The sequence below is a fragment of the Dermochelys coriacea genome, chromosome 14 (genome assembly GCF_009764565.3).
Source record: "Dermochelys coriacea isolate rDerCor1 chromosome 14, rDerCor1.pri.v4, whole genome shotgun sequence".
Lineage (NCBI taxonomy): Eukaryota > Metazoa > Chordata > Testudines > Dermochelyidae > Dermochelys > Dermochelys coriacea.
Window position 1 is genome coordinate 22,648,969 of NC_050081.1, and position 14,193 is coordinate 22,663,161.

Consider the following 14,193-nt stretch of genomic DNA (forward strand, 5'->3'; position numbering starts at 1 on the left):
GTCTCAAGCTCCCTCCTACAGCCCTGCCAGGAATCCTCACCCTTTGCCAGGAGGAGTTGCTGGTGCAGGGAGAGGAAACCTGTCTCTTTCACCTCTTCAGAGCCCCTCAATCACCCTCCTGCTATGCCAGGTGAGATCTACCCTCTGCAGCCTGGGGAGAGACCCCCCCACTCGCTCCCTGCACCTTCCCCCTGCCTCCCATACAGCCTAAGGGCATACCTGCTTCCTGACCCTCTCTGCCTTGATCTCACACAGTTTGAGGTGGGCTCTCCCTGACCCTCTCCTCCTCCTTGGGGAGAACTCTAAGCTAACAACTCTGAGAGCTGGTGAGCAGCTTCTGCCCTCCCGTGTCATGCCCAGGTAATTAGCAGGTGCCAGGGTGTGATATTGCATTGTGAGCCGCAGTAGCACAGCATGTGCAGTGCCCAAGCCCCAAGAGGTAACCGGCACTTTCCTCCAGTTTGTTCGTTTGATAAGTCAGTGTGGATGAAAACCAGTGACTGAAGAAAGGATGTCCTCTCCTCCCTTTGCCCTCCGGCATCCCAGCTCCATCTGGCAGTGTTTGGGGCTGGAAAGCAAACTCTTCCAGGTATCCTCCATCCTAGGGGACTATGTCAGGGGACTGTTGCAAAATTCAGCACCGATAGTATGTTGAACCCTAATATACTGACGTGCAAGAGGAGGCATGGTTTAGTGGTTAGACCATAGGACCAAGAGTTAGCAGATCTGGGTTGTGGTCTCTGCTCTGCTGCAGACTGGTTGTGAGAGACTGGCCAAATCACACCCCTGCTTTGTGCCTCGGTTTCCCCATCTGTAAAATACAGATTCTGATACCCAAACATCTTCTAGTAAATAGAAATAAATGACAGTTTGCCTCTTTTAGCATGATGTGGGACTTCTTTCATGAAGAGGGAGATTGTGTTGCCTAGTGGGAGAGCACTAGACTGAAGCTCAGAAGACCTAGGTTCTATTCCTGGCTCTGCTGTGGGCCTGCTGGGTGACCTCGGTCAAGTCACTTTGCCTCTCCATGCCTTAGTTTCCCCATCTGTATAATGGAAATAATGATACTGATCTCCTTTGTAAATTGCTTCGTGATCTACTGTTTAAGGGTGCTATGTAAGACCTAGATGTTGTTACTATTGAAAGTTGCTTTGGGCTTTTCTGTTGCCTTCTGCTCAAGATTTCAAAGTATTAATATGTATATTTTAAGCTAGATTTTAAAAAGTGCTTAGCTCCCACAACTGGAGGCAGTTTTTGTGAGTACTTCTGAAATCTGGCCATTCCATTTAAGCACCTAAATGGAAACTGAGCTCTCTTGAAAATCTGTTCCCTACCTGTTTTGTGCACTAACTCATGTGGTTTTATAGGATGTGATTGTATGTATTCAGGAATTCCAAACCAGTCTAACAAACTACTCCATACGAACGGCCATACTGAGTCAAACCAGTGGTCCATCTAGCCCAGTATCCTGTCTTCTGATAGTGGCTGATGCCAAGTGCTTCAGAGGGAATGAACAGAACAGGGCAATTATTGAGTGATCCATCCCCTGTCATCCAGTCCCAGTTCTGGCAAACAGAGGCTAGGCACACCCAGAGCACGGGGTTGCATCCTTGACCATCCTGGCAACAAGTTCCACAGGTGGACTAAGCATTGTAGGAAGAAGTATTTCCTTTTGTTTGTTTTAAATGTGCTGCCTATTGATTTTATTGGGCGACCCCTGATTCTTGTGTTATGTGAAGTGGTAAATAACATTTCCTTTTTCATTTTTTCCACACCAGTCATGATTTTATAGACCCCTATCATAAACACAAAAAGGAAGCTCAAAAGAAGTGGAAACTTGGACAGATGACTAGGGAGGAGTATAAAAATATTGCTCACCCATGCAGGGATGTAATCTGGAAGGCGAAAGTACAATTGGAGTTGTAGCTAGCAAGGGATGTGAAGGGTAACAAGAAGGGTTTCTACAGGTATGTTAGCAACAGGAAGAAGGTCAGGCAAAGTGTGGGACCCTTACTGAATGGGGGAGGCAACCTAGTGACAGACAATATGGAAAAAGCTGAAGTACTCAATGCTTTTTTTGCCTTGGTCTTCACAGACAAGGTCAGCTCCCAGACTGCTGCACTGGGCAGCACAGTATGGGGAGGAGGTGAGCAGCCCTCAGTGGTGAAAGAACAGGTTAAGGACTGTTTAGAAAAGCTGGACATGCACAAGTCCATGGATTTGGATCTGAGGGTTCTGAGGGAATTGGCTGATGTGATTACAGAGCCATTGGCCATTATCTTTGAAAACTTGTGGCAATCAGGGGAGGTCCCAGACAATTGGAAAAAGACAAATATAGTGCCCATCTTTAAAAAAAGGAAGAAGGAGAATCTGGGGAACTACAGCCTCACCTCAGTCCCTGGAAAAATCATGGAGCAGGTCCTCAAGGAATCCATTTTGAAGCACTTGGAGGAGAGGAAGCTGATCAGGAACAGTAAACATGGATTCACCAAGGGCAAGTCATGCCTGACCAATCTGATTGCCTTCTATGATAAGATAACTGTCTCTATGGATCTGGGAAAACGGTGGATGTGATGTATCTTGACTTTAGCAAAGCTTTTAATAACGGTCTCCCACAGTATTCTTGTCAGCAAGTTAAAGTAGTATGGATTGGATGAATGGACTATAAGGTGAATAGAAAGCTGGCTAGATCATCGGGCTCAACGGGTAGTGATCAACGGCTCTGTGTCTAGTTGGCAACCGGTATCAAGCAGAGTGCCCCAGGAGTTGGTCCTGGGGCCAGTTTTGTTCAGCATCTTTATTAATGATCTGGTTGATTTGGATGGATTGCCCCCTCAGCAAGTTCGTGGATGACACTAAGCTGGTGGGAGAGGTAGATACGCTGGAGTGTAGGGATAGAGTCCAGAGTGACCTAGACAAATTGGAGGATTGGGCCAAAAGAAATCTGATGAGGTTCAACAAGGACAAGTGCAGAGTCCTGCACTTAGGATGGAAGAATCCTATGCACTGCTACAGGCTGGGGACCAACTTGCTAAGTGGCAGTTCTACAGAAAAGGATCTGGGGATTACAGTGGATGAGAAGCTGGATATGAGTCAACAGTGTGCCCTTGTTCCCAAGAAGGCTAACGACATATTGGGCTGCATTAGTAGGAGCATTGCCAGCAGATCGAGGGAAGTGATTATTCCCCTCTGTTCGGCACTGGTGAGGCCACATCTGGAGTATTGCGTTCAGTTTTGGGCCCCCCACTACAGAAAGGATGTGAATAAATTGGAGAGAGTCCAGCAGAGGGCAACGAAAATGATAGGGGCCTGGGGCACATGACTTATGAGGAGAGGCTGAAGGAACTGGGTTTATTTAGTCTACAGAAGAGAAGAGTGAGGGGGGATTTGATAGCAGCCTTCAACTACCTGAAGGGGGGTTCCAAAGAGGATGGAGCTCAGCTGTTCTCAGTGGTGGCAGATGACCGAACAAGGAGTAATGGTCTCAAGTTGCAGTGGGGAAGGTCTAGGTTGGCTATTAGGAAAAACTATTTCACTGGGAGGGTGGTGAAGCACTGGGATGAGTTACCTACGGAGGTGGTGGAATCTCCATCCTTAGAGGTTTTTAAGGCCCGGCTTGACAAAGCCCTGGCTGGGATGATTTAGTTGGGGTTGGTCCTGCTTTGAGCAGGGGGTTGGACTATAACCCCCTGAGGTCCCTTCCAACCTAATGTTTCTGTGATTCTGTGATCAGGTCCTCCCTTAGTCGTCTCTTTTCCAAGCTGAACAGCCCCAGTCTTTTTAATCTCTATGCATATGGCAGCTGTTACGTACCCCTCATCATTTTTGTTGCCCTTCTCTGCACCTTTTCCAATTCTAAAGTATGTTTTCTGAGTATAAGCAATTTGCAACTCACTAGGTGTATATTTAATTTGATATAATATACTACAGCTGGTCAAAATGTTGTAAACATTTTTATGAGAAATGTCACTGACAGGTTGGATCACAGAAACCCCCTGGGGGTTGCCAACTGATGTACCAAGACTACTTCTGCCCCTGTTTTCCTGCCTTGTTTTCCTGCCAATTGGAGAGGACTTCAGTTCCCTTGCCTGGTTTGAGCCAGACCCACTAGCCTGCTGCAAACCCAGACCCAGATCTGAACCACGTCCCCTAACAGCTGTAGGCTTAACTGAGAGCGGCTTACAGAAGTGTGCCTGTCTTCAACACTCGGATGCCCAACTCCCAATGGGGTCAAACCCTAAATAAATCCGTTTTACCCTGTATAAAGCTTACACAGATGACAGAAGTTGGTCCAATAAAAGATATTACCTCCCCCACCTTGTCTGTCTAATATCCTGGGACCAACACGTCTACAACAATTCAGCATATTACAAACTATGAAAGAGTCTTAAGGTATGTCCAAGCTTTGAGCTGCAGGTGTAATTCCCAACGCAAGGAGACGTACCCTCACTAACTCTCATTAAGATGGCGTGCTAAAAATAAAATGTAGCCACAGCTGCACAACACGCAGGAGGGGCTAGCTTCCCCGAGACAGTCCTGTCCGATACCTTTGGTACCTGCTCGGGTGGCTAGCTCCTCGTGCTGCCACAGCTATGCTTCTGTTTTTAATGCGCTGTCTCAATCAGAGGTACTGTGAGTATGTCTGCTTGAGCTAGAAATTGTACCTTCCAGCTCCAACATAGAGGTACTTTACTGAATAAGTGCTGCCCATTACTGGTTTGAGCAATAATGGGCTGTATATATTGAATGAACCACTCAGACAAAAATAACCAGAGAGAGAAAAAAGCAGCACAGTTAGGTTATGTGCAATGCATCCCTTAGGGAATATGCGGCATTTGACTAATCAGACGCTGCTTCAAACCATCCTATTTAAGAACAGTTTGTTGCAGACTGGTGGCTAATCATAATCTCAAAAGAGAAGGAAGGGGGGGAGAGAGAGAGAGAGAGAGAGTGTTGGTGTGTGTGTGTGTGTGTTTACAGTTTTGCATCCAGGCTTTTTGTGCATGGGTCTATTCTTCTTTTCTTCTCCTTCAAAGCTCCTGTTGTGCAGAGTAATTTTCTTTTATTCCATATAAAGTCCGTTTTTTGAGCTATCAGAATTGACATTGGCATAGACTTTCATGCTCCTTTCAACGCTTAACTCTAATTTGTCGTTTCTGGGTGTGGTTAGATTCATTCTAAAGTTTCCATAGAGACTAACAAATTTATTTGAGCATAAGCTTTCGTGAGCTACAGCTCACTTCATCGGATGCATTCAGTGGAAAATCTTGCATCCGATGAAGTGAGCTGTAACTCACAAAAGCTTATGCTCAAATAAATTTGTTAGTCTCTAAGGTGCCACAAGTACTCCTTTTCTTTTTGCGAATACAGACTAACATGGCTGCTACTCTGAAACCATTCTAAAGTTTGTCTCTTGAAAGGCTTTGAAATAGTCAGTGACCTGCTTCTCCTCTCTCAGCCTAAGAATTGTACCAGTAGGGAGCTGAATTAGTAGCATTGTTAGTTAAACATGGTTTGCTGCATTAACATGACTATGGCCCCAATCCTGCAAACACTCATGCATCTGTTTAACTTCACTATGATGATTAACCATTGGAATCAGTGGGATTACTTCCGCTATAAAGTTAAGCGCATGCATATTGACAGGATCAGGGGGCACTTGTTTGAATGTGCAAAAGCAATGAATTTTGCAATACTTTGTCTGCCGTAGTGGAATGACACTTTTCTGTCTGTCTGTCTAATCTATCCATCCATGTGCTGAGCTTTGTTTGAGTCAGGGAGGAGCTGCAATGATGAAGTAAAGACACAGAGGGTTGTTCCTGATTATCCCTAACACAAAACCATAAAAGCCCAACAGCCTTGCGTACCCTCACATGCCCTGTTTCCACCCCCTGGCTTGTGTTTATGGCCGAAGGTCTGCTTTATTTTCATTAGGGATTTGTGTGTGTCCAACCTGAAGCTGGAAGGCAGGGCGCATTGCCACTTAGCCATGAGTGTCTGTGGGCAAAGCCATCCAGGAAATGTTTATTACGAATATAAGTTGGGGAGAAATGTCATTTACTTATACTGCTGTTTTAGTTTGTTGCTGGCATAACTATCCTAGAGCTTATTAAAAAAGGATTCTCCACAATATCTGAAATCAACCAGGTCAGCTGTCCTTCTCCATTTGGGATCAGTCATAACACGGCAAAGGGTGTTTGTAGTGAAAAGGAGAACCATACATTACAGCTAAATCACAAGGCAATAGCCTCCTGTTGACTGTCCTGACATGGCAGGGGGGTAGAGTCCAGGAAAGGGTTAGTGGTGACTGCCATTCCTGAGATGGGGGCAATAAAACCTCATAAAATGTCTTGCTTTTTTAAAACCTGTAAGTAAATATAGCACAAATAAGTGGAAGCGAATCATGCCACTGGTCCTAGCCTGGCATAGTCTGGGCAGGGGCTGTTAAAACTTCCCACCCACCCACATGAATCCTGACCTGCACCACCCTCTGCTATTCCAGTCCAGGGTCTCCCTCACAGCTCTGCTAGTGCACAGCAGCCCTCCCTCCCCCCCCCCCCCCCGCTATCCTGGACCTCTGCAAATACACCTGCGCCAAGGTCTCTCATGAGCAGAGACTGGCACTTGTGCTGAATTATGTCATTTTGTGCAGTGGCTTCATAATGTGGACAGGCAGGGGCTCAAGTGAGACAATTCCCCCTGAGCCCTTCCAAAAAAACCCAGACCTCCATGTATGAACTATGGTTAGTGCAGGGTTAGAACCCAGATCTTCAGAGGTGAAGAGTTATCTCATTCTGCCACCACCAGCAGATCTTCACTCTTTACAGGGCACTGTCTCATTCACCACAATTAGTGAGCCTTGGTAAGGAAGTTTCCCTGCGTTTTCCCCCAGTCTGATATAAAGCCCAGGATCCACTGTTCCGCAGGTGGGAGAAGCAAATTGGTTCTCCTCAGAAAAAGGCTGTTTCCATCTCCACCTTCACTTCCTCCTCTCCTTGCACATCCACCCCGTTTTTGACCTTCACTGTCATCGGCTCCATCTCTGCCTCCCTGCCCACCTCCATTCTTGTCTCCATGCCTTGACTCTCCATTCCCATGTCAGGTTCTGACTCCAGCTGCACCACTGCTCCCCCCATGCCCTCTCTGCACCCATCTCCCCATGTCCTGACCATTCCCCTTTGATGTCCTCACGCATTCCTTTAGGATAACAGAATTTACACACACAGAGATATGCCCAAAGTCCCCTTTGCCATATCCCCTTGTTAACTTTCAGATATTTTCTCCTTTTTTAAATCGCACTTTCCTGTCCCAGCAAAATGAGAGGGGTGTGACCCCCACACTTTTCTCTCACATTTGCACTTCAACTGTTTGACATTCTTGTTTAACAAAATTCATAATGTGACAATAAAACAACCAAATTGCTCTTCTTCCTCTTCCCACAAGACCAACAGGGGCCACACACAGGGCATCACTGACCATCCTAAGATTGCCAATTGGAGAGGCTCAGATGCTGAGCTGTTGAAGGTATATTTCTGATGGTAGCATTTAGCTCCTTGGTGGGGGTCTCCATTCCCTGGGCTCGCATATTCTGTTTACCACTGGACTTTGGGGGAGCGGGGGTTGGAGGGATGGGGGTGGGAAATATTAAATTGGGGGGCAGGAATATACCCCTGGAAATGAGGAGCCAATAGATCCAGTAGCTTCTGTGCATGCTTCTGACAAATGCAGCTGTGTCACATAATCTAGATTTGCAAACAACCACACGCACCCCACCTGATGTTCCCATAGTCCTGGGTTTCTTGTGAGCAGAAGCTGCCAGCTGTGCTAATTTTACAGAGACCCAGCAAAGACCCAACCATTTTACTTGTGACACCAGCAGGATTTGAACCCAGATGTTCAAAAAGGGGGTGCTGACCCTAACCTGCTGTGCTATCTAACTCTCTGCTTTCCTTCCTCCCTACTCAATGAAACTGCTGAACCCCCTCTATGGTACTCTTGTGGAGAACAACCTCCTGGACAAACCTGCTTCAGGAATTTCACAGGCAGGACCCTTACAAAGTACCCATGGGACCATTGTTGAATGCAATGGGCTCCTAAAGAGAACCTGCAAAGCTTTTATCCCTTGATGTGCACCCAGTGGGCAGCTCTGCATGCAGATGTATGCATGTACATCCACGTCTGGGGTTGGAACATGCCCACACACACATAGTGACTGCCCCATTGGTGCCGAGGATAGAATAATACTTAGCATAGCCCTTTGTGTAGATTTACAGAGAGCAGAGTCGGATTGGGGTGTGGTGGGTACTGGGGGCTCTGCAGTTGCCATGTGGATGCTAACGTGGCATATTTTGACCATCAGTGGTTGAGAAATCGGGAAAAGCCACCAGAGATCTCAAAAGGTTTTAGGTGGGCCAGTCCCTCATTGGCCTCATGTCTGCTACTCCTCAGTCAAACTCAGACCTGGGTGTAACCAGCTATGGAAGTCGGTGGGGTTATACCCATTAACATCGGGTCTGAATTTGGCCCAGTGTGTTGGTTGTTTTTATATAGCAAGATTCTTTCCGAAACCAAAGGCAGGGGAAAACCTCCAAACTTTGCAGCATCTCAGATCTTCGATGCATCGCCATTCAAGGCACAATTATCCCTTTCAGATCCATCTAGGCACTGATATCCTGCTCTCCCAACATCTGTGGAGTTCCCACGACATTCTGCTCTCTTGATGTGTGTGGAATTCCCTGAGGAGCAGAATATCAGATTCTAGATCCACCTTATGGATCTAAGGGGGGAAGTTTCTTGCTCTGAATGAGGTGTTTTATTTCTGTTCTGCAAATCCTGCAGCGTTTGCCTCCCCCTCTTGTACTCGGACTGGTAACGAAAGCTGAGCCACGCAGAATTGCTAATGCCAGATCTGTATATATTCCCTCCCCCTCAATCTGTGTTTCACTGTCCATGTTCCCAGCAGCCAGGTTCAAATGCACCATAAGGTCTGTGTCATTTCCAGGTGGCCCTACAAAGGTGGTGCAATCCCAGCAACATGCAGCATCGGCCTGCAAGCAACTGTGACCCTGTGTGCTGGCTTTCGAGCCTGATCCACCTGTAAATAATTGCAATTGCTGATCAGGGTGGTTTGATTTTGTGTGATTTACTACTTGCTAATTCTGTGCTCTCCACAGGACCAGCTCTCAGCTGACATGTACAATTTCGTGGCCAAAGAAATAGACTATGCAAACTACTTCCAAACTGTAAGTGCCAGTGGGGATTGGGCTTTTCTGTCTGTGTCCTTCCCTTGTGCATGCTGTCTCACTGTGTCTGGGCGAGAGACCGGTTGTTAACACCCCTCCTCCAACCCCTACCCAAGTGCCCCATGGTTCCTATGGTAGGATGTAATATCTCTCCGTTGTCTTTTCCCCAGTTAATAGAAGTGCAAGCAGAATACCATAGGAAGTCATTAGCACTTTTACAGAACGTGTTGCCTCAGATAAAAGCACAGCAGGGTAAGTGTTTTCTTAATTGACCGCATGCTAAGCTAAGACGGACTGGAGCTCAAGGCCCAAACTGATTAGCAGAGGGCATGATGAGAGAGCCCCCCATGTCCAGCATTGCACTGTACCCATAGGTGCTGTCTGTCCCCTTTCCTTGAATCATCAGTTTTTGCTCACCACCAGAGGCAGGATTCTGGATTGGGTGGAGCAGGGGCTCTCAGTAGCGAGGCTATCTCACAGACTGTTGCCCCTCCCTCTCCCCCTCCCCCCCCCCAGCCAGAAGCAGTTCTATCCACCCTGCTCAGAGCTGATTTACTGGGGAGGAAATTCCCCACCATCTCCCCAAGTCATCCCACTCCTGGACAAACCCTCCTCAGCAGGGTCGCTTTCCCTTAAACTGTCCAAATCAGTTCTCCAACAGTTCCTCCTCTAGCCTCCAAGTCAGTCCCCCCGGCCCCAGCAAACACAATCAATGCCCTGCAGCCACAACAGCCCCCTCTCCAGCAGCGACTCTGGCCTGTGCACTGACCCGCCTTCAATCCACTCATTTTACAATGGCTTTTCAGCAACTCCACTGTCCCTCGCCCACAGGACAGTGACTCGCCTCTCCTCCCCACCCCCACATGGGATCGATTGCCCCCACCGAAACCCAGATGCTGCTTCTCCTCCACATGCTTGCCGACCATTGCCAATTGCACCTCCCTCCGCAGAGCTCAGCTCTTCTCTAACCCTGGGCCCATCAGGTTCTCTCCTGCTTGCAAACTCTTCTGAGTCCTGGCTTCTTCAGGCAGGTTGCACCCACCCGAGTCGTTTCCTCCTCCCACTGCCAACTGGGTCTGGTCTGGCTCTCCATCAAACCCATGGGCTTGAGATCAAACGGAGCCAGAATGAAGGGGAACTTAGGCTCTAGGGCATGGGGAGCAGAAGGAAACCTGGTTTAACTGGGCCACCGAACTAGGCTTTCGCCTCGTTCTTTCAGTTAACACATGGCACGGTGTGCAGCACTTACTAGAATTTGAAGAGGGGAGTCTCTTGCTGTTGGATTTCCTTGGGGGAAATAACCTTTCCCTTGTGTCATGTGCACAGGCCATGTAGACTCCTCACCTCACCGAAAGGAGGTGGATTTCTTCCCTCCCCATTTCCCAGTGCGGAAACTGAGTGACACAGATACATTCATCCATCCACAGTTATGCACCCTCCAACATATGCACACAAAGCCTCTTGCACACATACTCACACACACATGTCCACAGCTGTATGCGCGCACAGCCTCGTGAGCATACATTTTGTCTTGCATGCGTTTGTGATCACACGCGCATGTGCTCATGCACTCTCGCGCTCGTGCTTCCGGATGTTAAGTAGGAGAGAATTCAGAGGGCCCTTGGGACTGGCTGATCAGCCAGGCTGGGATTGCTTCTAACTGCCCCCCTTAACAATGGAAAGGAATTCCTCAGCCTGCCCAGAAATACAGATACAGGAAAAGTGTCTGTCTCTTTCTCTCTCTGCTAAAAAAAAACAAACCCTCGAATGCTCAGTCCTAAGCAGCTGTGGGCTGATCTGTTTATGGCCGCAGGCTGCATACTCAGGACTTTGCAATTCCACACTACAAGATCTCCTGGGCCCTGAGAACCTGCCACCTTTTAAAGCAGTGTTGTTTTCCCCCCTTTTAAAGCAATGGTCCTGTAGCTATCAGGCCAATGCCCACTAGCAGTCATGCAAACAGCTCTAGTGGTGCTCTTGTTCCCAGGAGCAACCCCATGCAGTTGCAGCTTTATTTCCCCTTTTGGGAACTGCAGCCTATAAATTACTCCTGCCACCCCCTCTAAGTATATTGCGGGGTGGCCAAACTTACTGACCCTCTGAGCCACATACGATAATCTTCAGAAGTTCAAGAGCCAGATGCACATGCCAAGACTCGGGGCTTCTGCCCTGCAGTAGGGTGGTGGGGCTAGGGCCTTCAGCCCTGTAGGAGACACTTGCCATGACATGGAGCTTCAGCAAGAGAGGGGCTGAAGCCCTGAGCCCCGGCAGGCATCTCCTATGGGGCTGACGGCCCTAGACCCCCACTACCCTCTAGGCAGGAGCCCGAATCCCCACCATTCCGCTACAGGGCAGAAATCCCAAGCTCCTCCTCCCAGTCTGGTGGGTGGAGAATGGGGAGTCGTGGAGGGCTCTGCAAGCCGCAGTTTGGCCTCCCCTGGTATATTGAATACACAAAAGCTAAGAGTTAGAATAGCAGGTGGGCCCCCGTCCCAGTCAGGGCTGCTCCTCGGAGGGCTGCACCAGCCCTTAAAGATCCACCCCTCATCTTTGAATTAAGATACATTGCAACCACAATGCACCATGGTAATCTTGTCCCCTGGGGATTTTCCACCCCGGGAGCCCTGGCAGCATTTATGCCAATAGAAACCCAGTTGGAAGTTTAGCCATGCAGTGAGTCGATGCCTTTTACCCTTTTGCCTCTGGAGGCTCGAGTCAAAGTAATAACTCAGGTCACTAATGAATTGAGTGTGACAGGTCTGACTCCACCACATAGCACGATTGGCAGACCCTGGTCAGCCAAGGGAGGCCCAGGACTGGATTGGCCGGGGATGCTCCGGGACAAGATTGAGGGGCATTAAGGGAGCTGGGGGAGGGGATGGGACACAGTACGCCATGCACAATGCATGCCTGCTGTTCCGTGTTCGGCTCCTCTCGGCGCTCCCTGGCCAGTCCATAGACCCCATGCTGTCCAGAGCAATAGCAGTGATGGTTTCATTAGGGAGGCTTTCAGGCAGGCATCAGGTGGGTGAGGCTGGGTGTGGTCTGGCCTGCTGGCCACATGGGGGCTCAGCGTTCTGATCCATGCTGTCATGCCTTCAGCCAGCCGGGGCTCAGGAGCAGCCTGCTTGGCGCCCAAGAGCAGGGCTAGCCCGGGGTTCCATTGCTAACCTCATAATGGCCGGCCCCAGCAGTGCTGGGGGAGGGTCAAGCATCAGCATGGGGCATTGAAGAAGCAATACAAAGGGGGACACTGGGGGGATCGCACACCCTGGCTCACCTAGACCCGGATATAGATGCGTCCTGGACGTGCATTAGTCACCTGCGTGCATACGCACGCACATGCACACACACAGAAACGTGGGACGTGAGGATGCACAGCTCTGAAACCTCACTGCTAAGGGATCTCCTTAACTGGCAGAGACGTGGCTGCCACGGGATGGTGGGGGGCTTCCCCAGTGGGTGAATGCACTCCCCTAACCCAGCACGGGTTCCTCTGCCTCCTGCCCGCTCTGCGGATCTGTGTCACAGAAGCCTGGATCGAGAAGCCCTCCTTCGGGAAGCCCCTGGAGGAGCACCTGGCCGTCAGCGGGCGGGAGATCGCCTTCCCCATCGAGGCCTGTGTCACCATGCTGCTGGAGTGCGGAATGCAGGAGGAGGTGAGTCGGGCGCCCCCGAGCTGGGCGGCTTCATTCCAGACACAGATACTCTCCGGCTTTTCTCCCCTCTGAGCACAACTGTCATAAAAATCCCTGCTGCCCTTAAAACCTTTGACCCTCTGAAAAGCCCCCTCCTTTATTCCCCCATTGAAACCCTGCCCTGGACTGTCTGGTATTTCCAAACCCTCCCATTGCAAAATCTTGGGGGCAGGCCCTGGAAATCTGGAAGCATTTCCCCCTCCTTCAGTTCTTGTGCTCAGCTGGGAGAACAAACACTGCAGCCTCTTCTCAATCTGTGAATGAGCCTCCTTGGAAACCAGATCCTGGCTTGACTGGTCTTGGATACACCTGGTGTAAATTGGGAGCAGCCCCACTGAGGTCCCTGGAGATACACTGGCAGAATTGGGTCCTGGGTCCCTCACTGTGTCCCTTTGGTATAGAGCAAGGCTGCTACTAAAATAGACCATGCTTCCTAAGACGGGCCAAATTCGGTCATGTTATAAAGAGGTGTAGTTGCCATGGAGGCCTCTGGTCCAAATTCAGAGGCACCGTTTAGAGCGGTGTAAGGAACACAGAGAATGCAAGTGGTAACGTGGGGTAGTTTACAATTATTTGGACCCAGTTCTCCTCTCGGATCACTTCATGTCCACCAAATTCAGTGGCATCACTCCTGATCTACACCAGGGGTGAGCCCAGCCTGTTCTGTGTGAGGTTTCATTTGCTTGGAAGCCTGCCACCCAGAGAAGCACCCTTTCATATGGCATGGGGAGGTAAGGGAGCACCCTGCTGTTCCGTGAAGCCGCATCCAGTAGCATAAGGAGAGCAGCTGGTTGACTGAACAGAGCTGCTACCACGTCTAATTCCTGGTTTGTGTTTGGAGTCTGTTGCTTTCCTTTGGCCTGCCTCCCTTAGACCAGCTCGCTCTGTTAGCACAGTCCTGTGTGATTCCTAGGGCAGTTGGTCTCAGTAGTTATCAGTGGCTTTGAGACCTAAGTAATTCCTTGCCTGAAGAAAGCATGTTCCATTTCAGAACCACATAGGCAAGGTAACCTTTTCTTTTTCCTTGCCTTGAAATGAGAGTGGAAAATCAGGAAAGATGATTTAGACACAGCAGGGATTGGAGCATGTTCTGCAGGACTCGTGCACATGCAACTGTTGCAGTCCTTTTTATTGCATTCACGTGGTAGAGACAGAGCTTATAAATATGGAGATAACCGTCTCTCTTCATTACGCAGAGACTAGGAAATAACAAATGATGGACAACCCCCTGCAGGTTCAAAGAAGCAACAAAG

At 49.1% G+C, this 14,193-nt stretch overlaps 1 protein-coding gene across 13 annotated transcripts in view; it reads left to right on the top strand.

Annotated features, from left to right (window-relative positions):
* ARHGAP44 (Rho GTPase activating protein 44) overlaps positions 1-14,193 on the top strand; it is a 160,695-nt gene that overhangs the window by 115,015 nt on the left and 31,487 nt on the right. For 9 of the 13 annotated variants that reach the window (XM_043497306.1, XM_043497302.1, XM_043497300.1 and 6 more), the window contains 4 exons: positions 7,444-7,524; positions 9,174-9,242; positions 9,413-9,494; positions 12,774-12,901. In XM_043497306.1, coding sequence (XP_043353241.1) covers positions 7,444-7,524; positions 9,174-9,242; positions 9,413-9,494; positions 12,774-12,901 — 360 coding nt within the window. The remainder of the gene's footprint in view (positions 1-7,443; positions 7,525-9,173; positions 9,243-9,412; positions 9,495-12,773; positions 12,902-14,193) is intronic. The other 4 variants (XM_038372168.2, XM_038372167.2, XM_038372176.2 and 1 more) reach the window with 1 other exon arrangement.